At 39.4% G+C, this 24,629-nt stretch overlaps 1 protein-coding gene across 1 annotated transcript; it reads left to right on the forward strand.

The window, feature by feature from the left end:
- The first annotated feature begins 1,625 nt into the window (after positions 1-1,625).
- On the forward strand, positions 1,626-24,626 carry DMTF1 (cyclin D binding myb like transcription factor 1). The gene is made up of 16 exons (XM_027639668.1): positions 1,626-1,800; positions 2,331-2,450; positions 3,414-3,508; positions 4,223-4,337; positions 6,928-7,004; positions 8,411-8,568; positions 9,363-9,395; positions 10,526-10,635; positions 11,222-11,450; positions 13,049-13,200; positions 14,640-14,855; positions 17,196-17,281; positions 17,917-18,075; positions 18,775-19,161; positions 22,290-22,437; positions 23,290-24,626. The coding sequence occupies exons 1-16, from the start codon at positions 1,692-1,694 to the stop codon at positions 23,397-23,399; spliced, it is 2,304 nt and encodes a 767-aa protein (XP_027495469.1). The 5' UTR covers positions 1,626-1,691; the 3' UTR covers positions 23,400-24,626.
- Positions 24,627-24,629: the final 3 nt, after the last annotated feature.

A 24,629-nucleotide genomic window follows, 5' to 3' on the forward strand; every position in this document is an offset into this window, starting at 1 on the left:
AGGGGCTTTCAGCATGTTGTCACTACCAGTTCACAAAAAACTAAAGAAGAATTCTCCATGACGTTTCTTGTAACTTTGGGAATTTTTATTCCAGCAGTCCATGTAGTGAGAGTTATTCACAAAGTGTATATGAACATGAAAAAAGGAATCTGTATGTTTTGGCCCAACTTCTTCACTCCCCAAAGGCAGAATGAGTAACTCAAAACTAGTTTGATAAAGTTACAGTCTGCTAATTTAGCTGTAATGCTTTGGGTGTCTTTCTTCATGTTTTAGAGTTAAGGATGTCTCATCAGGTTCCTAAAGTCACTACTACAGCCATGCAGCAAACAGCAGCTTCTAGTAAAGGATAGAGCACAGCCTGTAAAACTCAGAAGGAGATGAATCCCAAGGAAGTTTTTCCCTCCTACACTTGCACGGGGCAAGGAGCTGTTGCTGATGGTAGATGTGAAAGTAAATTTGAGAACCCTCTGATACAAAATGGCAGTGTATCTGAAATTTTTGACATGGTCAGAGGGGTAATACCACTTCATTCGGGGAATGAGCTACTACATGTGCTTAAAGATCTGCCAAATCTTCAACAAGCTCAAGGGGTGATAAGTAACTTTATTGAAGGACTGGCAGTAGTTTTATCCTTATAGGAAGACACTTCTCCAAAATTAAATCATTTCCCACTGAAGCAGTGTTATTAACATTATAGAGGGGATTCAAAATTCATGTTGTAAATTCCACTTATGTATGGGTAGATGAGTATCCCTGCCTGGACATGGAGACTTTGTGATGTAATTGTGATTTCTTTTTTTAACACTATAGTCAATGATTTTTTAACAATGTAAATAGAATTGCTGATAACAATATTTTGGCTTCAGAATAAAAGTTACAAGTACTTTTTGCCTATGTCTGAACACATAAAAAGGGCTGAACACTTAAAGGAGAAATAATATTTTCTTTTCGCAAATCTCTGCCAAAGTCACCAAACCCAGGTGCTTTAAATGGATTAAATCATTGCAAAGCTTCTGGATATTTTAGACGTGATTTCATTTAGCTTCTGCAGCAGAAAATTAGTTACATTTCTTTGTGTTTGGGGGGTTAGAACTTTTGTTGTGGTGTTTTGCTCCATTTTATTTCAAAATTAGTCATGGTGATAATTTACATAGAATTTCTTACAAGCTTTGGGTTTCTTTATTGTAGTTTTATCGTGGAAATGAGATTATCAGAAGCACTTCATATTGCCCTGATTACACTAGAAAAATATTTGTCGGTCCTGACTAGCTTTGGGTTATGTATTAGTAGAATTATGAAATGAACAGTAAAACAAATATTAGATCAAAAGCATCAGATCTGAAGAATTTAGAAATACTGAAAAAGTAATAGCTTAGGTTTGTGTTTAAAAAAAAAAAAAAAGAACAACCCCCAAATTATTAGTAAATTGCCAGTGCTTCTGAATGGGGAGTTTAGGTGCTATTTTTAACTGGAAAAGTAACTTTAAAGCTGTCTGATGTTACCCTGTGCAATATATAAGTATGCAGGAAATTAAAGGTGGGTGAATATCTTCAGTTGTGGATTTCTCATGTGAAGGAGCAGACTCTGTGAAAGTTTATGCTGGTTTTTTGGGATACAGGAAGCAGAGTTATGGTCCAAGCAGAGTCCAACTGCAGAAAAGTAATCTGTGTGTTGCTCTTTCAGGTTTGAGTATGAGCACAGTTGAAGAAGAGTCTGACACAGTGACAGTAGAAACCGTGAACTCTGTGACTTTGACTCAGGACACTGAAGGGAACCTTATACTTCATTGCCCTCAAAATGGTATAGAATTGTATTGCATAGTATTTTTTAATTCTTTTTTTGATTGATCTGACCATCATACTTCCCTGCCCCCAGATTCTACCAGCTACTGGGGTTACTATGCTGCAATTGAGGCTTATGATGCTACAGTTTGTTCTGTTTCGGTTTAAAGAAGGATAAAGTGTGGAATTAGGTCTAAATCCCAACATTGTCTATAGGTGCCCAACAGGGATATAGCTGCTCTGATTTATTTCAGTGGAAACACATCCTTAGAACCAAACATGTACCCAAATTTGTGTAGTAAGGGACTGATTTTAGTGTGACAAACTGTGGATAGGATTTACAAAGAAAATCTCACAGAAAATGTGTGTTGAGGAAAGCATGTGAAGTGTTGTTGCCCGTAACTTAGACCAAGTTCCTGGGTAGCAGTAAAGCTCTGAACCACCCTGTCACATTTGTTTCTACTTTTTGTTTTGGCCCACTTTGTTAGAACTCTGTCCAGAGCTCTGCTTAGTTAACGGGAAGTAACCTGCATATGTTTTTGTTGTTAGAAGCTGATGAAGTAGACTCTGAAGACAGCACTGAACCTCCACACAAGAGGCTTTGCTTATCAGAGGATGATCAAAGCCTTGATGATTCCACTCCGTGCATTTCTGTTGTTGCAGTTCCAAGTAAGTTCTTTTGTGTACTCTTGTAGCAAAGATATCCTTTGGTAAAGGTTAAAAGTGGACTCTTTGAATCACATTAGAATATTTTGCATGGGCTTTTTCTTTTCAGATTTTATTAATACACTGGGGTATATGTTTATCTCTCATACCCTTGGAAGGTTTTGCAGTGTTTGGTATCTGTACAGTACTGGCAAAATAGACCTGCCTTGCAGACAGAGACCTGCAGGCACAGGTGCATTGAATAAATTGAAGGATAAGTGAATGAACAGCAAATTAGATGCTCTCCTTCTGCAAAGAAAGATTAACTTTTTTAATGATCAAACAGTATTGTTAGCATTTCAGTGTTATGTAATATTGAGGTATATGGTCCTTTTAAGGTAGAGACTGTTGTAAAAAAGGTAGGGTGAATACTGAATTAATCTTAAGGAAGTTGATTGAATATTAGATAGGTGAACTTAATCTCCCAAAGGGAGGCAAAACCAGATCTGGTTAAAATAGCAATTTGCAATACCATGAGTGGCTGTTTATTTGGTGGAACTTAGTAGAAACTCCTTAGAAGTAAAGGCATTATCATGTTGAAGTTGAAGGAGAACTGGGAAAAAAGCGTGCAGGCAAAATATTTGAATTTTATCCTTTAGTAATTGGAAAATACCAGAGGTGGGGCTGGAAAGGAGGTATTAACACAGTTCCAAATGTTTGCATCATATCAGACACCTTTTGTTTATATGTTTCACGTGAGGTCTTAGTTGTAGTCAAATGTAAAACTGAAGGTCTCAAAACCCGTATTTAAATTTTATGAAGAGGAGCAGTTGATATTAATTTTAATGACTTTACTGTGTCAACAAATAAATACTGAATAAGGTTTTTTCAAAATTTTCAGTTCAAAGGTAGCAATGTGTAAAACTGGTAGCATGCATAAAAAATGTTTCCAGAGTAAATTGTGCAACTAACTTACCCATTCTGAAGTTTCAGAAAATGATCAGAGCTTTGAGGTGACCATGACTGCTACCACTGAGGTAGCTGAAGATGAGATTAATGAAGGAACTGTTACCCAGATTCAGGTACAGTAAAACTTTGAAATTTTACCTCTTTGATACATGTTTTTATTTAAATCAAAATAAAAAGATAAACAAATACCAGAAAGACTTATTAAATTAACAAGACCATTTTAATACGAAATTAGTGTATTTAAGCATGGATCTTGTTTATAAAATGCTGTTCTGTTTCATGTATGAGAGAGGTTTTTTGTGGTGTAACTTACTGCCCAAAGAGCAACACAGCAAACAGTAATAGAGGTAACCTTCCACTGGTAATCACTTACTCTGTGGTGATCTGCATAGAAGACAAGTTTATCTGTTATTTCTGTCATTTGTTGATTATAAGTTAAGCTTTATAACAGGCCTAAATAGGCTTTGTCTAACAATTACATGCAGTTCTCATTGTGGGTGTACCGTGTTTCAGAGTTCTAGATTGGAGGTCCTGGATGTAGTCCTTTCTCCACCAAAGCCAGTGAGACTCTTCTTATTTAGTGGACATTTAATAGGAAGAAGAATGTTACTTAATTAATTCTCAGAACATCTATATATTAAGATGCTGAATCTTACTCAGGTGTTCCAAGAAAGGTGAATGTACTTTCAATGCATATTTAAAAAGGGGAACTTTTGAACAGTCAGCGAGGTGACTTGGTGTGCTGATTCCATTTTCCTTCATGTTAATTGCAAGGTGATAAAGAATTGAAGATCTTTACTGGGTAATTTCATATTGGTCTTTTTAAGATTCTTCAAAATGAACAGCTGGATGAAATCTCCCCAATGGGCAATGAAGAAGTGTCAGCTGTTAGTCAAGCCTGGTTCACAACCAAAGAGGATAAGGATTCTCTAACCAATAAAGGTAGGAGATATCAAGTGCTCTCCCATACTGTGAAAAGCTAAACTATTCCAAATGTCTCAGAATATTTTGCACATTGCATAAAGTAATCTCTAGTCTGGCTTTTTGGAAATGGGCTGTGCCTGCAGTGGTGACAGTGACTGCAGTGCTGTGGTAGAGAAGGGCTGTAGGTACTGTGTGTTGGCCCAGATGGGGCAGACAGTTGTGTTTCCCTGGTCAGGAGATGGGAAGCTGCAGCAGGGAGGAGTACACCAGGAAAAAACACAATCTGTCCTCAGGTTGGTGCATCTTCCTCCAGGCAGGGCTTCTTAGTCTGGCTGCCATGATTCATATTAAACAGTTTCAGGAATGGAGGTGCTTCAGAAGAAGACAGCTCATGCAGACCAGGGTCTACTGAAATAATTGCTGCTACTCCTAAAACTTCCACCCCATTGGCATTCCTCCCTTTCAGAATGAAGCTGTGCAATCATGTAGTAGTTGCTGAATTTGAGAGCTTGTATTTTTTCTTTCTCCCCCAAGGCAAGTGCCTTTCTGAACTTGGAGAAACAACTTAGAGTCCAATGAAGATGTGTTGTCTCTCTAGTTTCCTTAGACTCTCTACTATTTTTCTAGCTTTGACTTTTCCTATTTCTAGAGGAAAAATATTTTTTTTTCAGTCAGTTCCAAGCAATTTCCTTTTTTTGTTAGAAACCTTTAGGAAAAAATGTGATGCTTTTGTCTCACAGGAGCAAATGATCTCTTACCCAGTGAGTTTTAGTCCAGTGAGCTGAGTGTGCTGCTGAGTCAGTGAAAATATGGCCTGAGTGTTGGATATGAAAAATTCAGAGAAAGGGAGCAGAGCAGCTCTGTCAGTGACCACTTGCTGATCCCATGTGTGCACCAACAGTTGCTTCTGACAGACAACAAGTAATTTCTTCCCATTTTCTCTGTCCTTCTAATTCATTAGATTTAAAGGGCTTCAGAGCTATTCAGTGTATTCAGAAACCTGCTGCATTTGTAGCTGTCTCCTAGACATATCAACTGACAATATATCATAGTGATAACAAGGGGCATTTACAGCTGCAAATGAATGAGGGCACTGAGTTTCCAATTAAGAGATTAATAATTTGAGGAAGACATTTCTAGTAAAATATGCCAGGAAAAATATTTGAGAATCAGTACTACTTGAACCTTTCTTGTGATCTCTGTGATCAGAGATCAGCCCTGGAGGAATGCCAGTATGTGCCTTCTTTTTCAGTAGCTCAGTTTGGCATGTGTTGCCCGAGCTCATAATTTTATAGCAGTCTCCACCTGATAATGCTTTATTTCCAGACCTGTGGGCAGGTTATGATAACGCTGGCACTGAATATGCAAACAAGTGAAGTGCAAAATATATATCCTTTCCTAAAGTAGTTGGGTATTAAAGGTTATTCTGTATAAAGAGTAGCCGTGTCCCATTAAATCAAGTCAGAGGCTTGGGTAGAGGTATGAACCACAGCGACAGTAATAGATTATTGTCCTGTCTCTGTAGTTTTGGAAGAAGAGATTGAAGCCACTGGGCACACAGAAAGAGTTCTCTCTCACCAGTTCCAATGGAATTGGTAATAATGCCTGTACTTTTCATTATAATTGGATTTGAGTAAACACTCTCTTTGGTGTGTTCTGCCTCCCAGCTCTGGTAATTAGCAGGCTGAGAAGGAAGTACCCTGATTTTTCTGAGCAGAGGTGGGCAGGTAGCCAGCACACACCAGTATGTAAACTGGGTCACACCAGCGTAACCTGAATTAAAAGTATGGTATGACCATAAGGGGAAAAAGGACAATCTATGTATTTTAGAGTAGGAATGTTTTATTGATAGACTTAAGGTTTGAAATTTTCTCTCTGAATAAAGTTGGTTGGATTTGCCTTTAAAGCTCAGCTGACATTGTAGTTACTAAGGGCTTAGACAGAGAGGAACATTATGTTTGTTCCTATTTGTTTGCCACTTTTATTCAGGGAAATAAAACTCTCTCCACGAGTTTTTATCTTGACTGTGTCTCCTGAGCATTATTCTCAGTGCAAAAAAAAGGAGAGAAATGGGGACCAGCTTGTCAAAATAGACTAAGCAGACCATTCTATTCTGTGATTTACCTCTATGAAAAGCATTCACAGTAGGTGGCACTACTCACATGTTGGGGAGTGTTGAGGCATATAAGAGAAGCCTACGTAGCTGCCAATTCCTCAAGTAATATTATGAGTCACATTTTAAGTTCTAGCTTCTGGAATCATTTTGAGAGCGTGGAAACTTCAGCTGTCAGTTTAAAGACAAATTTTCTAGTTGCGGCTGAAGAGAAACTCTGAAAATGTGACTTGACAGCACATAGAGGAATTTATGCTCTGTTTTTAAAATATGGATGTTTTTGAAGAGAGGTCTGACTCACATTATTTAAACATTATTTGATGGTTGGTGTCAGTTATGAAATAACATCTGTTTAAAATTCTGCTTAGCTTTTTAGTAGCTAAAATTAATCTTTTCTTTTTTAATTGCAGTGTGAGGGTCGTGTGTCAGATACTTCTGTTCTTGATGTTTTCCTGGCTTTCACTTCAGTCATTACTTTGCCATTTCTATTTTCAGGCCATAAGTGGAAGCAAGGGATGTGGTCAAAGGAAGAAATTGACATTTTGATGAGTAACATTGAGCGTTATTTAAAGGTATGTTTAGAGTATCTTACCTGCTCCTTGGTGTGGTGATGCAGTTCTGCTAGAAGCCAGCTTTCTTTATTACTTCCCAGAATGTTCATAACTGATTCTGACTGATTCACTGTAGAAATGGTCATTACCCATTTGAAATATATAAGAAAATTATATCCATACACAGGATTTAAGTCTGCTTTTAATTTTTATACTGAATATTGCCCATTTTGAGCATCCTGATGTGACATTTTACATACCTAAATGTCTCTAAAATATACATTGGTTATTCATGAAACCTTTGGTGAAGATGGAGGTAAAAAAATTGCACTAGCAGTAAAGATAATTTTCCTTACAGAGCATGGAATACAACTTTCAGACTTCCTTGATGCCATATCCCTGTTTGTTTACTACCCTAACAGGATGGCTGTGTCTGCTTTCTTCCCCTTAATGTGTTGGTGTCAGAGTTCAGTGTAAATTGGCTTGCAGTTAACACACTGATGGTGATAATTGCCCATAAGTAATATTTGTGGTAGGCTTGCAGCTGAGGATATTTGAGCTGAGCCCTTACAACTGAGAATACATAGCCTGGATATTACAGTTTCACCATCCTTCACTTGTGGTTTCAAAAAAAAGACCTGAATTTAGTGTTCATCCCACACCATTTGTTGTAGAAAGTGTGTCTGCCCACACATATATTAGAATTTCTACCACAAAATCATTCATAGGTAATACTGTCTTTTAAACCTAGTGAAGCTTTTTGAAGCTAGCTAAATAACTTTTCTGAGTTACTGATGAATTGTGATTCAGTCTTTTCCCACTTACCTGCTTTCTTGTACTACTTTGAATAGTTTAAATATAGTGATTCTTACTTTAAGCTGAAGTTAAGCTAAGAAGTTATAGTTAAACTAAAGCTTTCCTTTCATACTTCATTCCAGTGGTTTTTTTCCATCAAAACAAGAAGAGTAGTTTAACTGAAAGAAATTGCTTTCAGATAAATATCTAAAATTTTGTAATAAATTGATATAACACTGTTTGACAACCTTCTCTTGTATGACCCCAGGCTAATTCCAGCACAGTATGTTTTCCATTATGTTCTCTTTGATGGTTCAATTTTTGATCTTAAAATATGCATTAGATAGATTTTTTTCTTTAATGTGGATGGAAGTTAGAGTTTCTGTGTCTACCTGGACTCCAGTATAAAAAAACCCAAAACCAACAAACCCCCTTTGAGGGAGCTAATCCAAAAATACTCAGTTTTACTTTTGAACTGTAGTATTTGTAATACACAGAAAGTTTCATAATGGCTTCAGTTCTTAAGTGTTCTGCTTCTTGATTTCCAGGAGACTTTTATCTAAGGTGTTTTGTTTGTGGTTTGTTTTTGTTCTTTTTGTTTTTTGTTTTTTTTTTTAAATGCTTCGTTCTAGGCCCGTGGAATAAAAGATGCCACTGAAATTATATTTGAAATGTCAAAAGATGAAAGAAAAGATTTCTACAGGACAATAGCTTGGGGTCTGAATCGGCCTCTCTTTGCTGTCTATAGAAGAGTTCTTCGCATGTATGATGACAGAAACCATGTTGGAAAGTATGAAAACCTCTAATGCTGCATGGTTTTATTGGTATGAGTAGGGTCATGTATTTATGTTTGACATGTTCTGTGTGAGGCAGAAGTTGTAGCCAAACAGATCTTCCTAATCATGTCACCTCTGCTGAATTCCAGTAAAACAACCTAGTTGTGTTAAATTGTGTTAAATTCACAACTTTAAAAAAAAACAGATGAACAAAAAAACCACCCAAAATGAAGGTTCATAGCAGATTCTGATATGATTAGAAGACTTGGACACAAGCATGGGTCTGCTGAGATGTAACTTTTTCCTAGAGCTTTGATCTAGAGGTAATTGATCTCCACTCTGTGCCCTTCTGTAAAACAGTGGTCTGGTGCCATCCAGAAAGGATGTTGGATTTTAGTTTTTGAAGGTAGCTGAAAATTAAAAATACCTTTTCAGTGCTGATTTAATTTTTTTTTTTTTATGCAAAGTCAGCTTTATGGTGATTGTGAATTGGGACAGGAAGGAAGTTGTTTATTTGAGAGACTAATATGCAAAATTTTAATTCTGTTCTTAGTAAGATGACCAAGAACAAGGAATTTTCCTGACAAATGAGAGGAGTTTTAGACCAGATAATGTTAGAAATGCGCTGATGTGGAAAATGGCATTTGTTCCTCACGTTCTTTCAAAGCATTCAGTGAGATTGCTTCTTACAGCTGAAATTTCTTAATCTCTTGTAACTGAATGTGTACTGTGTGGTTAGTAAAATAAAAGTGTTTATGCTGTATGCTTTCTGTTTAAAATAATGTATTTTTATTTACCTGTTGCCTAGGTATACTCCTGAGGAAATTGAAAAGCTTAAAGAGTAAGTCTTATGAACAAGGTCACTCTTCTGTGTTTATATTTAGTAGCTTGAGCAGTTTTTACAGGTTTCCTTATATGAAATCACTGAAAAGTTACACGTAAATTTGACTGCTCCAACACTATCCAAAAATAGTGGTCATTAACTGAAGAGAAATGAAACTATATTTGGATTTTTTTAGAAATTTTTTCTAATGTGTATTCAGGACAACAGTATGCAACAAAGTATAAAGCAAAGCTTCTGTTGTAACTAGGAATGTTTCAGGATTTTTACAAAACAGTCAATATTTGTGGTTATGTTTGTGAGAAACAGAAATTCCATTTCTTTAGGAAATCTGAGCGAAGGTTATTTCTAAAGAAAGTGGCAGGTCAAGAATAGGACCTCCCCTGTGAAGTATTACAGAATTACATAAATTATCACTACAGCCTAAAGAGTCTCATTTTGAACATAAACCTGATTGATTAAGGAGATGGGGCTGCAGACTTTGTCCCCTCCTGCAGATTTCTAGGGTTGAACGGTTTGAAGAAACTGTTGGACTGAAGGAGGGAAGGGAGTTCATTTCATTGCACTGATGGATATGTTGAGATCAATTTAGCTGGTTTGTGTTGTTCCTAAGGTGCCTGTGGTTCCAGATGTGTCAGGACTAGTCAGGGCTCAACATTTTAAGCAACCTGCTGTCATGTGAGGGAGGAAAATAATTGTTAAAATTATGAACATGATTATGCAGTGTTCTGCTTCATTTAAATTATAGGATGCCTGAGTTTTCGTCAGGCATTATTTCGATTTCTCAAGTACTTTCTATACCACCTGAAAATCTTTGATGAGCTTGTATAGAATGGAAGTTGGCTGTTTATCTAAACCTCCATATTCTGTATAACAGTCATTAAGCCTCACAATGTTCCTGCAAGACAGTTAGATGTTTTAAGCATTTAATAGAGGAGTATCCTGTGGTTTAGCTGACCCAAAAGGCTTCTAGAAACACACAGAAAAAATAGCAGTGATGATAGAAAACAGTGATGTATCAAAATGTCTTTAAGCCTGTGAACTGCACATTCACCCTGTTTTTAGTAGAGAGGATTTGATATATTGGTAATCTAACTGGATATAGTGCTAATGAGCATGTTTCTCTTTAGGCTGAGAGTAAAGCACGGTAACGATTGGGCCACAATAGGAGCTGCCCTTGGGAGAAGTGCTTCCTCTGTGAAAGATCGTTGCAGATTGATGAAAGATACCTGCAACACAGGTGAGGTAAATGCTGGTGTCAGAAATGGATGTTCTGGTTAAAATTCTGTCACCTTTGTCATCGTTTTCAGAGGGGTGAACTGAGGAACTCACTGTGTGAAATCTGGGGTCAAATTAGAATGTATTTGGTGTAAGTTCCTCCAGTTTCACTTCTTAAGAATCAGAATACTCAGTTTACGTTTGCAATCCGTTATCCATTATATGTTCCACTGGAGCATATTTTATTGAGGTGGATTAAAAAGCCTCCCCTTGTGTTTAATGTTTGTAAACATACACTGTGTCAGTTAAGAGACAGGTGCACTTCAGAAGTAAAGTATTTTTTATTTTGTAATGTATATATTCAAATGACAGGAAAATTTATTCATCTGGAAGAGGAAAAGAAAGAAATTTGGCAGCAGAACAATGAAATTGTGCATTTGTTAATCAAGAATGGAAACAATATAAATTGTTAGTTAAGAACAGATAGATTTTCTTCACAAGTCAATAGTTGCATCTGGAATAAGGCACAGAAGATAAATGTCTGTTGGTGTGTTGCAGATCAGAACAGAATGTCGGCTGTTAGTTAAGTTGGAGGGCTTTTCTTTCAGGAAAGTGGACAGAGAAAGAAGAAAAACGGCTGGCAGAAGTAGTGCATGAGCTGACGAGCACAGAGCCAGGTGACATTGTCACACAAGGTGTATCCTGGGCTGCTGTGGCAGAGCGGGTCGGGACGCGCTCCGAGAAGCAGTGCCGCTCTAAATGGCTCAACTATCTCAACTGGAAACAAAGTGGGGGCACTGAGTGGACCAAGGAAGATGAAATAAATCTGATCATGAGGTTTGTTATTTTGGTTACTTTTAAAGGCATGTGATACTTGTTGCTGGCAGGATTCCATTGGGGTCCATTTTGCTGGTTTCTTAGACACTGAAAACTCTAGAACCCTCCAAAAATCACTGCTGTGTTTACAGTTCCTAGAGATTTATTATTGAACATACTTTTTGTTTTTTGTTTTTTTAGTGAATGTTAGTGTTCGTGAAAGGTGTCAGATTGAAAACCCTGGAGACTGAAGTCTTCTTTATTCCACAGAAAAGGTACAGCAGAGGCAGCAACCATGCAAGCTTCCCACACGTGGCCCCACCGATGCGCTTTAACCCTTAACTGGAGGGTAGCTCAGTCTCCCTGCCCGTTCAGTCCTTGGCCTCTCTGCTGAGATGACCAACAAGGGTCAAGTGTGGTGGTGGTTTCTGTGATGTGGACGTCTTGTCTACAAAGAGCTAAACTGAGACTGCAAATTAATTTCATGTAGGCCACCAAATATTGATTGGATGTCAGCATCTCTGACTACATTTGAACTGGCAACCTGGTAGTGACTTTGGAAATCTTTCGCTCTCTCCAGTCCTCCTCCCATTTTGAATGCCTTTAACTCAGGCTTTTTAGCCAGTGGATATTTATGGTTGGGTGGGAATAAAAAGCCAAGACATCCAGGGAATCTAAGGATTACTTACAAAGCAATATTCACTAATTTACTGAAGCTGTTTGACATGAACTCAAAATGAGGACCCTGATTCCACATTTCAGAATGTGCTAGTTATAAATCTTAATATTTCTGTTTTGTTCTGTCCAGATATCCTTCACTCATCTGCAGGGTTGGTTCTGGTAGTTTTTTCCATTTTACTTTTTTTTCTTTAGCTAGCCAAGAGTGTCCAGTGCTATTGCTTCATTTGTGAAGAAAACTTTTCTTAACTTCCACAAAAATATTTCCCCCTCTCACTGTTCACCTCTTTCATATGCTCCACATACAGATGAGCTGGAGGGAATTCAGAAATATTTCTTGTATTCAAACAGATTCTGGTAGAGAAGACTGTCCCTTACCTGGAGAGCCGGATGGGATTGATTTATGAGGAACTGTTTCATGCTGTAGTTAACTTCATCTGCTTTGGCTAAGAAGCATCTGAGAGAAGGCAAAAATCTGTGTTAAGGATGAATGGTTATTATTTAGGAGAAAACAGAAGTAAATAACATGAAATTAATTAAGTGAAAGTTCAGAGTGAATCTCAGGAAGTATTTCCTGCCTTGTTGATGTGTTTGGGGAATGGTTTTTTCGAAAAGAAAAGATGCAAGTACCACCACTTGGAATGCTTCACGATAATCTGATCTAAGACCTAATGTATAAGCAAATAAGGAGAATAATCCTGCATGGCAAGGAGATGGACTGGATCATCTAACAGGTCTAGTCCATCTTCTGTGGTTTATGATTCTGCTTGACCTCTGGCAGCGTGGAGCCTTGGAAGCCTGTGTCAATTCATGAGCTCTGGTGGGCTGATCACTAGCATGTCATTCTGCGCTGTTACATGTGATACGGCTGGAGATGTGCAACACCCCTGCTGGTCTGGAGGGCAGTTCCTAACAGGTAAATGTTTTCTGTATCCTGCCAGGATAGCGGAACTTGAAGTTTCTGATGAAAATGACATCAATTGGGATTTACTTGCTGAAGGATGGAGTAGTGTCCGCTCACCACAGTGGCTTCGGAGTAAATGGTGGACCATTAAAAGGCAGATTGCAAACCACAAAGACGTTTCGTTCCCTGGTAATGTACTACTTGCACTCTTCTCCTCTGAGAGCTCCTTTCACAAATGTCAAAGGAATAAGGCTGCATTTTGTTGTCTGCTTACAGCATTGCTGGCCAAAGAGCCCATTGCTCCTTTGCTGGAAGTTACTGACCCCCTTGGATCTGCTGGCTGAATTGCTCCTACAAGCAATCCTTAAGTGTTTCAGTCGAAACAAGCCGAGCTGATGTATACAACTAAACAGATTTTACCATCTCCCCTCGCTTTGGCTAAAGTGAGAGCATGTGTATAAGCAGCTCAGCTGGCAGATCTCAGATGATGCTGATCTTTGGTATGGAGGGCAGTGACCTCTTCAGGTGGAAGAGGATATGTATCTGCAGCCTGACTGTGGCCTCAGGTTAGATGTGTTACCTTTACCATGTTAAAATGTAATCTGTGTCAGGTGCTGAGCCTGAGCTGTAGGCAGAAGGTAGATCTACTATCTGCAATGAGGAGGAGGGGAGAAATCAGGAGTATAAAGCTCCCCAAATACATCTCCTAGCATTTTCTCATTCTTGGTTAGTGTCTGAGCCAGAGGATATTTCAATCTCTGTGACCTTCAGTCCTTCTTTTCTCTGACCTGGGGAGAGGAAAAAAAAAACCAGAGAGATTAGTCATGGCCTAATTAGTGAAAGGTGTAATTTAATGGACACTTCTGTGGTTGTCAGTGTGGTTCTATATTAGTCATGCCTGGAGGCTGCAGTTGGGAGGGGAGCACTGTTCTGCTTACCACACATTAATAGGCAGTTGTTGCATCAAATAATTTGTAATGTAAGTGCATCACTGAATCAACAGGCTCCTCTCTCTTTCCCCTGATAAAATGGCTTGATACCAAAAGTGGGAGATGTTTAAGCAGTTTGCTATACTGAGTGCTAGAAAAGCTGAGGCCTCGGGTTTTGTAACCTGCTATTATGTCAGCTGCTCCCTCCCTGGAGCAGTGGGCCTCTTCATGCATAGGTGAAGAATTGTAATATAGTCACTGTGAGATTAATTCCCTCTTGCTCCCTATTTCCAGTGGCACTTCTGTCAAGCTCTTGAACAAATCCCCTTTCGTGTTTTGTAAGATTGGATCATTTATTTCTGGAAGCAACATTACACAATTAGTGATACTGGCACTTGATTGTAGTTTGCACTTGTAGATGTTTCTAGAGAGTTGCAAAATTTTATAAGCTTTGCTTCCCCCCCGCCAAGCATTCTAAAATGCCTAGGTTCTATGACAAAATCAAGGTCACTGCAGTAGTTGACTATATATGTGGTTTATGTGTGTGTTAAATGTCTAGTTTTTATATGTCTACAAATTGTTTAAGTTCCCAATTCAGAAGGATTTTAGGTTTTTCTTTTTCATCTTGGGTAAATCTCACATGCAGCATTTCAAATGTGCTTCTTCAACATGCTTTAGCATGAGTATTTTTTCTCTCAGTGCTGATAAAGGGTCTTAAACAACTCCACGAGAACCAAAAAAACAATCCAGGGCACCAGCTCTCAGAGAACAAATCTGGAAGTGGATTACCAAACACTAACTCTGGCTCGGGGGTTCAGCACGTGCAGATTCGCGTGGCTCGCTTGGAGGAGAACACGGGCAGTGCCCCAAGCCCCATGGCAGCTTTGCAGATTCCAGTCCAGATTACCCATGTCTGTAAGTACCTGGAACGAACAACCTGCTGTCCTCTAACAAAACCTGAAGCTTTCTTACGTTTAGATGCTGAAGGAGGCGTGGGCATGTCTTAAAGAATTGTAGTAATTTTGCTTTGGTCTTGTCATAACTTCAGGTGAAGCATTTCTGGGTTCCATTTACCTGTTTCTAACTTTGTTAGGCAAATGTAAATATTGCTGTGATAGTAATTCCAAGAAGCTACAGTTGGGGCACCTGGACATAGGTGTTGTAGGTGTCTGTCTGTGTGTGCACACAGGAGTTTGCCACATAGCCTGTTCTTTGAAAAGCCTTCAGTACACAGGCCTCTTAATGGAGATGCAGTACGTATATTTATTCCTTAAGTTTCTTTGATGGCTCTTGTGCAGAACAATGAATATCATGTACAGGGACTCCTTTTGTGAATTATATACGCTGCTGTCCCTCAGTTCTGATGAAGGGCACTGAAGAGAAGGTGTATAATGTTTTTTCTAGTCCTGCTCTTCATTATGCAGTTATTTCTAGGCACAAACACTCTGTAAAGTGTTAGCTGCCAAGTCACCCTGACATTCAGCCAATGTTCTGCTCTAACCACTATATTTTTTTTTTCTTAATCTGGTGCTTCTCTTAAGGGTGAACTTTGCTCATTATCAAACTTTTAGTACCAAGTCTACTTTGATTATAGTTTTTATTGCTTGATTTTTTAACTGATTTCATTAACTCCAGTCACCCCGTATGCAGACTGTGGTCTCCACCATATACTATTTTGCACCATTCATGTTTGTGAATTTTATTAGGAAAATTTAGTGCTTTGGTCTTGCTGATTAACAAATTTGATCAGACTATGACTAAGTAGGCATTTGGTAAACAATTTTCTGTTTATAATTTCATTAGGTTAGCCTGTCTTTATCTACTTATCAAGTGCTATCTTCATCCGATGTGTGATTTTTTTTTTTTTAATTAGAATGACATGCAACACCCAGCCAAGACCTTTTTATCTGTCATAATACGTCAGTGGTCTCAGACTTGGAACAAAGCTTGGTCAAAGCTACTGGGTTTTGATGAGCAGGCAAGATGGGCTGCTATTCTGTAACCTTTAGTCCTTTTTGAGTTGAATCCCAGAACAGTTATTTTGTGACTTCACTTGTCCCTGTCTGCCTAACAAGCTTTTTTCCCCATTTTAGTCTGCTTTTCTGAAGAATTTCTGGTTGTGTAATCAAGGTGAATTTTGTATTGTGTCTTGCCATGTCTCATGAGAGCTGAACCTGTTGGCCACTTTCAGCTGCATTTGATAGAAGGCTCAAGGTTTCAAAGGGGCAGTTGCTGCAGGTTTTATGGACGCAGCTGGCTGGGTGACTGAAGGGCCACAGCTCTGCTACTGGGTAGCAGGAAACCCGCAGCAGGAAACCTTGAACATGACACTGTAACAATAAAAGCTTCAAAACTGGAGCTTTTATCTTAAGAGATCAAAATTACTCTAATTTGCAGCCAGAGAGTCTGAGATGGCAGTTTCCAGTGCTTGGATCACTATTGTAATCTTGTAGGTCTTTTCCCCTTTTGATATTTAGGAAGTTACTGGATAATCCCAGGCAAAGTATTAATTTACCTTCAGCTTCCTGGAACTTGTGATTTTTTAAGACTAAGTAGAAATCGTAATTATGGTTATAAACTTTTGGGTACAAGTTGTTTGGACCTGATGATCTTGAAATACCTCATGCATCAATTGTTTTCAATGCCTCTCTTCGTTACTTTTAGAATTAATGGAGATAATTTCATAAATAATTACACAAATTATTTACAGCTTTTATACACTGCCATCACAACACACAGGGTAGGCAAATACCTTGGGAAGCATCTGATGTTTCATCAGTGGTAGACACACTGCGGAGGGCAGAAGAGATTAAAAATACCAAAAAAAAAAAAAGAGGTCTGTTGGAAACACAACAATATTAAACCTGACACCAGTTTAAAACAAGCAATACATGATCCAAAGGTTATCATTACACCAAAGGGTATCGTTACATTAGAACCTCTTACAAATATGATTACAGAAAGTAATTAGATCACGTCAGAAACTTTATTTGTCTGCTTTTATCTCTGTGCACTAAACCCATACTTACTTTCTTTTGCTCTTTTGGGTTGTAGAATGCTCTCCTTAAATAGTATTGTGTCTTGTGTACCAATTAGAGAACCTTGTCATTAGGATTGCGGCCAGTTTTCTTTTTTTCTCTTAGTGGAATTAACAGTACCCTGCCATGTAGTAATTATAGTATGTTATGCTCTCTGCAGGACTGAACATTCTGGTTTACATACTTTCTTTTTCTTTTTTTTTATTTCCTTTTGCAGCCTCAACTGATTCCCCTGCTGCTACTGTTGACTCTGAGACAATAACACTAAACAGTGGAACACTACAGACCTTTGAGATTCTTCCAGTAAGTAACAGAGAACTGGTGTTTGTTACTGTGTTTTTTTCTTTTAAGCCCAGCTACTTCTTAGACTACAGAACTGTGCGTTTCAATAACAAAAGTTTTCAAGTGGAAAAAGGAAGTTAAGAGCTCTGAAACTTTTTTCTGAAAGTGTAATCCATTAGGGCCGTGGAGAAAACTGTGAATTACAGTTAAATGCTTTAAATCTGTCTTAATGCCTTAGTGCTATGAAGTTTCCCTTTGTGCTTGGTTTTTTTCTCATTGTTGTAGTCTGACATAAAGGAGGCAGAGAAAGCTCTCAGCAAGTAAAGATTGTCTCATTTCCATTGTCCTGTAGTTTATAGCACAGTTTCTCTTTCATCTCAGTGTAAAAGTAAGTTGAATTTGTTCCCTTCTTACTTGCTGTTGTACAGCATAATATAGATCTGCTCTTGCCCTTAATACTTGTCTTGGTAGCTGAAGGCTATAGATAGAGTTTCTGCTTCTTGAGTGCAGTACAGCAGTTAGTGCAGAAGGGATTGGATTGGATTTGTGGGTTTGTTTTCCAGGGAGTTGCATTTAGGCTGGTTCATGTGTATCAACTTGCTCCCACTTTGGCCTGGGCAGCGAGTTTGGGCATTAAACTTGTGTTGTCTTTGTAGTCTTTCCATCTCCAGCCGACTGGAACACCAGGAACCTACTTACTGCAGACAAGCTCAAGCCAAGGCCTTCCTTTAACATTGACAACCAGTCCCACCATGACCCTGACGGCCGCGGCCGCTCCGGCCTCCCCGGAGCAGATCATAGTCCACGCCTTATCGGTGCGTGCTCTGAGCAGTGAACACTGGAGTTTGGGCTCTGGGGGAGGGGAGCACTTATAATGAATGCATGGTAAATTTGCAAAGCAGTTCTTAGGTCATAACGGTGTCACTTGCTTAAAATCTTGAAGATTGAGAATTTGGGATTTTTGTATTGTTTTTAAATAGCAACTTGGAAGTTGCAGCTTCATTCTGCTGTGGCTGAACAGGATGTCTCCATACAGTGGCTTGGTCCCCAGCAAAACCAAATCCGATGGTTTCTTGGTGTTTTCATTTACTCTCACAAAGAGATATTTGTTCAAAAAAGTTGTATAGTAAAAGTTTTTATTAGAGGGAGGGAAGGGGAAACAAACTGGAGATTAAATCACGAAAGTGATACAAAATTTGGGGGAAAAAACCTCTGACCTGTTGAATCTACAGCTGTCCTCACCTGAATGGTTGTCTCTTTCATATTATGTATTTGCTTTATTTGTGATTTAGAGAACAGGTGACACCAAATTCAGTCTGCAAAGTCATCATAGAGGGCCAGGAAAGGTCAACAGATGATCTGGACTGACATACTGTATATATAAAACTCTAAATTACACTTAGCAATTTGAATATTTTTCCTTGTATTTGCTGAAAGATTTGAAGGTAGTTACAGGAAAGTGTCTGATGTTTTTTGGGGTTTTGTTTGTCTCTTTTTGCAAATGCTGCTCACAGCCAGAGCATTTGTTAAACACAAGTGACAACGTCACAGTGCAGTGCCACACGCCAAGTGTCATAATCCGCACCGTTGCTGCCGAAGACATCCCCTCCTCTGTCACCCAGACAGAACTGACTGTTGACTCAGACATTCAGTCAGCTGACCTGACTGATCCTCCCGATACCCTAGAAACAAATACTTTCCCAGACGATATCCATCAGTCCAAGCTGAGTGATGAAGAGCAGTCAGCCTACAATGAAGATGACGCTTCCAAATTCAGCAGCAGGAACAGTAGTGAACTGATGGATGGAGTTATGGTAAGAACTGAGGAGGAGATTGCAGATGCCAGCCTGAAACAGGATGAGGATTCTCACTCTGATTTACCCAGCACTTATGTTACTGAGGTAAGGGAGTGCACGATACTTGATGTTTTCCCCATTTCTGCGTGGAAAACGATTTAATTACATCTTTGACCTTTATGTTAAGCTATTTGTATGAAATATGTCAGTAATTTCATGTATATTAGTACTTCAAGGGAGCCTACAAGAAAGATGGAGAGAGACTATTTACAAGAGCATGTAGTGACAGGACAAGGAGGAGTGGCTTCAAACTGAAAAACAGTAGGTTTAGATGAGGTATTAGGAGGAAGTTTTTTGCTGTGATGTGGCACTGGAACAGGTTGCCCAGAGAAGCTGTGGCTGCCCCATCCCTCAAAGTGTTCCAACACTAGGTTGGATGGGGCTCTGAGCAGCTTGGTCTAGTAGAATGTGTCCCTGCCAATTGTAGGGGGTTGGAACTTGGTGGTCTTTAAAATCCTTTCCAACACAAACCATTCTATAATTCGGTATTGCAATTCTACAAGTATTTGTTCAGATCCACTATCCTTGAGCTTCATTAATATGTTATGGGTGTGAAAGTGTCAGCTTTTAATTCAGTACTGAGGCTTCTATTTTATTTCATCTGGAGCATTAAACATCTCACTAGCTGTGGAGTTGCTTCACTACTCAGGCTATGTTTGCATGGTGACAGTGGAAAACTGGAATATTAGTGGCACCAAACAGTTGCCTTCATGTAACCAGTGTTTGATGCTGTTGCTTTAAACTAGGGTATTAATTATCCAACGTGCCTGTGTCACAGGTAGGTGCACTGCTGAGCAAGGAAGGTGAGGTAGAGTATTTAGTTTTTGCTTCATGAATCTAATAACATATTTCAAGGTGTACCACCATTTCCATTTTTGAGGACTTCTATTAAACATGCTTCTCCAGTTAAGTATCTGTTAAATTGGAATTTGAAGCATTTAAGCTACTTCTCTCTCTGGCCTCAGATTTATTCCGCTCCAACACCTGAGATGCAGAAGTGAGTTTATCCAAATGATTACAGGTATTTGGATTGTTTATACTAAATTCCTCCATCTTTCTCTTGCTGAAACTATGAAAATGACTAAGTCACAGAAATTAGAGGTGCTAGAAAGAAGATACCAGTCTTTAGTGGGTAAAAAATACTTTTTTCCTTACAAGCTTGTTTAGGTTAGAATGTGGGAAGAGAGAAGTTAGAGTGAAATACCCCATCATGTTCTCTAAAACACTGTGCTCTACAATAGCTGTAACTCTGCTTTCCATTACTGATATGCTTTATCTTTGTCTTTACCAAAGTTTATAATAGACACTGCATATCCATTGTGCTCTTAAAAAGGGAAGATCTTTGTATGTCTCAAGTCTGCTACTACAGAAGTGTTTGAATCCTGAATACATCCAAAGCTGGGGTTTATTTTGCCGTTTCTTCTTTCTTCTCGTGTTTGACATAGTTGTGATAAGATTTTCAACAGTTGAGGTAGACTATCAGCTTTCTACTTTCAGTTTAAAATTTTAACTTTTTGAGATAGAATTAATAAATTTTTGATATAAACCTAGTTCCTAATTAAACTTTGTAGAAAATGCTCATGGCTAGCGGGATATAAAATTAAACTTTTTTTCTATACAGAATTACAAACTGAGTTTGTAATTCTAATTTGCCTTACACTTCTAGTCAGATTCAAGTTTGATGTGTGTATTTAAGTTCTAGGAAATAGTGAACTGTCTGTGAGTGATTCTGAGTGAAAAGTTACTCTAGAAAAACATGCCTAAATTTTGCTCTCTTCAAGTCAGTGTTATTTTTATGCACTTGCCAGTGTTGTATTGTCACTGTGGGTGGGTAGTGGGAAGCAGGCAGTCATGCTGCAGGGTTTTATTATTTCTGGCTGGGAAAGGTGCCCATTTGCCACAATGGCTTCTTCAGTTTTTCACGCCTCCTCTTCCCAGTTTCAAGCCTTTCAACACAGTGCTGCTTGTGTGCAGGTTGAGCTGTGCACTCTGCAGAAAGCTGCCCTTGCAGCTCAGGCACACGGTGCCTTGTGTGAATGGGTACATGTTTGGACCTAGTCCAGCTCACTGAGCTGCTGCACAGGTAGGCAGCTCCTCTTCAGCAGTACCAGGGAAGGGGTTTTCAGGCAGTTGCCTTTGCAAAAATATTGCGGAATTACATAGGGAAACAAGTTTTCCTAAAAAAATAAGGTGGAGGAACATGAGGGTTTTCTTACACATAGAGGGCTGTAGCCTCTCCTAAACAATTCCTTCTCCCTCTGAAAACAGTAATAAATCCAGATACCTTCCATTCTGCCAGAAACATTTGCCAGCATTCCACACCAGGGATTTGTAAAGCTTGAACAAACCATACACACGTTACACACCAAAGCTGGGATCCAAATGTCTCTGCCGATTCTGGAAGAACTGTCTGGGATGTCTTTTCACTGTGTTTGCAGAACCAGGCATCTGGAGTGTTCTGTGACACTGAGTAAGCCAGAGCTGTTAGTGCCGTTCGAGTACTGCAGGAGCCAGGGAAGAGGCAGCAGGAGCAGTTGGGACAGGACTGGAAGAGAGGGAGGATATTGACAACTTGTGCCTGGAAGGAGTCAGTGCGTTATGAATTTTTGGTATCAAAAGGTTCAGGAAAACAAGTTTGGAGCCAAGCTACAGTAAGCAAGTGGCAAGCAAGGCACAGCAAGTAGTGGGTCTTCTGAGCTCTTTCCAGTGTCAGTTAAAATTCGACAACAGAAGTTGTGAGATTAAGTATTAAGTTCAGGTAAAGCTGTTGTGTTTGTGGAGCAGGTAAGTACTGTAAAGGTAATGCTTCAGCCTCTCAGAACATCTAGGCAGCAAGTAGTGGGAAAGCTTAATTATTCCTCTTCACAGAAAAAATTTATGACTTGAAAGAGAACATTTTATCACCACCTTGCAGTATCTCCTTCCCTTTCCCCCTGCCTTTATATTGCTCACAGGGTAGAATTCTTCTCATCTTGCTTTTGGGTGCCTGCACTAAGATGAAACACACCCTGTAAATGCTGAAGTAAACTTATCTCAGATGCTGACATTTCAGTTCAATGAGATAAAATTCATCCAGAATTTATTGCTTACTATAGGGTATGACTGAGCACAGCAGGTTTTTGTTTATGGTACCAGGAGCACACTCTCATGTCCTGTTCTTCTGTGTTGTGCAGGATCTGGGTTCCCCAACAATAGAAGAACAAGTTGATCAGCCTACAATAGACGATGAGACTGTGCTGATTGTTCCTTCTTCCCATGGTTTTATCCAGGCAGCGGATGATATTGATAGTGAATCAGTCTTGCCCCTGACAACTCTGACAGGTATGACAGTCCCTGTCATTAAAGCAGTATATAGCACTTCTGAGTCTCTGCAGACAACACTTGCTTTCTCTTTAATAATTTTCCATGTCATTGCCATGAAATTTTAAGGTGAGTTGGTCCCATGTGACCTTGTGGGAAAAGCATTAAAACAGCAGGTGCTTCATTGCTTGCTGAGCTGTTCCCATCACCTTTGAGCCTTGAACTGGTACACATAGGATGGTAACTCTTTCTGTAGTGTGCATTTCTTCATGCCTGGTGCTGGAATGAAATTTGTTTGTCTTTTGAGAGAAGACCAGAGGCATCAGCAATGCACTTGATGCCTCTCATCATGAGGGGCTGAGCTGTTTGTGTGTTGGCACAGCACTCACCTGGAAGGACATGCTAGATTGTGCCACACTTCCCAATGCCAAGAGTCATCTCAGACTTGGAAGCAGAACAGATTTATTCTCACACTGCAGCATGTAACAAGTACTGCCTTCCAGAGGACAGATCTCCTTGCAGGGTCAGCACTAGGCCTGATAGTGTAATACCTCGTGAATCCAAAAGTGAGTCGTGCTGGTTGCATCCATATTAGTCATCGCTTACCTTCTCAAAACCCACCTGGATGTGATCCTGGGAAACGTGCTCCAGCTAAACCAACTTCAGCAAAGAGTTGTACTAGATGATCTCCAGAGGTCCCTTCCAGTCCCAATCATTCTGTGATTCTGTGAAACTAGAAATTGCAAACTGCCTAGTTTGAGCAATATCGCTTAAAATCGGTTAAAATTCCAGACTGTGTTTCTTGCCTCTTAAGTGTGTATTTTATATCTTGGCACAGTATTATTAGTTCTAATGTACTTTGTCTCTTGACAGATCCAATCCTACAGCATCATGGAGATGGGTCACACATTATTGGCTCATCACTGGGCAGTCCTGACTCAGAAGACTCAAAGGATGTTGAGGATTTAGTGAGCTGCCACTGAGAAGCAGTAACCGTGTCCATTTTCTATCGACCACGTTTGCATTGTGAAATTAGTTACAACTGTGCCACATCTCCAAAGAAAGCAGTCACAGTCTGTCTCTTTAAACAGAAACTTCCAGTTTGAAATGACTATGGTGCACTTTCTCTGCTCAGGCTGTTTTACCTCATCTGTGAAGGGTGACTGAGCAGCCAGCCGAGGCCTGAGGTGCCACATCTCAGCCAGGGTGTTCAGTGTTCTGAGGAGCCTCTGTTGCAGTGCTCACTGCCAGGACCCATCCAGACAGTTCTGATCTGACTTGCTACTGGTGTGCTGAACTGCACATCTGGAAAACTGCACAGAAGTCAAGGATTGTGGACTGTAGCCTCTTTGTGCCACAGCAAGAATTAGTTTGCACAGGTTTCATGAAGAATGGGTGAGGATTTCTGCACTTACTGACTCTTGTAATACATGGAGTTACTGTTACATTTCAGGAAGGAATGAGTTCCATCAAAGACTTCAGGGAGCATGGGCAGCATCATGAAGAAATGGTGTGTATTCCCATCTCATCTGACTCATTAGTATGTCTGTGGCATAGGAGGAAGACACAGAAGCTTATGGGACTTGCCTGGTCTGCTTGTTCCTGAGGAGTCTGTTGCTGGCAACGGACAGAGCTCGGAAAGATCAGTTGTGGAAAGTCTTTTTTTTCTTTTTTCTCATTGCTACAGCAAGCTGAATGAAAAGGGAAGGGCTATGAGAAAGGGAAGCTACTGGGACCCCCACAAGCTTATAACTTCTTTGAGGTTGTTGTGAGTAGGTTGGAACATTTGTCTCTCTCGCTGTTTACCTGACACTACCAGCCACCTCTCCAGAGGTGATTTCTGCAGCAAGTTAGTAGACAGGGAATGATGTGGAGGTGGCAGTCTTGGAGGTATAGCTCTTGTGAGAGTTTGGACATAGGGCCCTGAGGCAAAGGAGGACAATTAATTCCTATATCCAAGGGTTTGAAACAGACACTAGGCTGAGCAGCAGCCTGTTAGCTAGGAATCAAGAGAAAAAGCTATAGAAATTAAAGACTCTTTGTATAAATTATTTTATTTATTTCTGTAATTAGCTCTTCATAATCAAGAGTTGGTCTTTTTCAGTCTGTGGTTTTGTTAATGTGAAAACAAGTTGTAGTTTTAAATGGTTGCCTAGGGAACAGAAATAATTGTATATTCAGTTTCAGCAAAATAAAGAGTATTTGTCTTACTT

This window comes from Corapipo altera, unplaced genomic scaffold (assembly GCF_003945725.1).
Source record: "Corapipo altera isolate COAL_440 unplaced genomic scaffold, ASM394572v1 1b, whole genome shotgun sequence".
NCBI lineage: Eukaryota > Metazoa > Chordata > Aves > Passeriformes > Pipridae > Corapipo > Corapipo altera.

Coding starts and splice junctions, on each gene's coding strand:
- DMTF1 (XM_027639668.1), top strand. CDS start 1,692: ATGAGCACAGTTGAAGAAGAGTCTGACACAGTGACAGTAGAAACCGTG. Junction 8,569..9,362: donor GACAGAAACCATGTTGGAAA/GTATGAAAACCT, acceptor CCTGTTGCCTAG/GTATACTCCTGAGGAAATTG. Junction 17,282..17,916: donor AGACCTTTGAGATTCTTCCA/GTAAGTAACAGA, acceptor TTGTCTTTGTAG/TCTTTCCATCTCCAGCCGAC.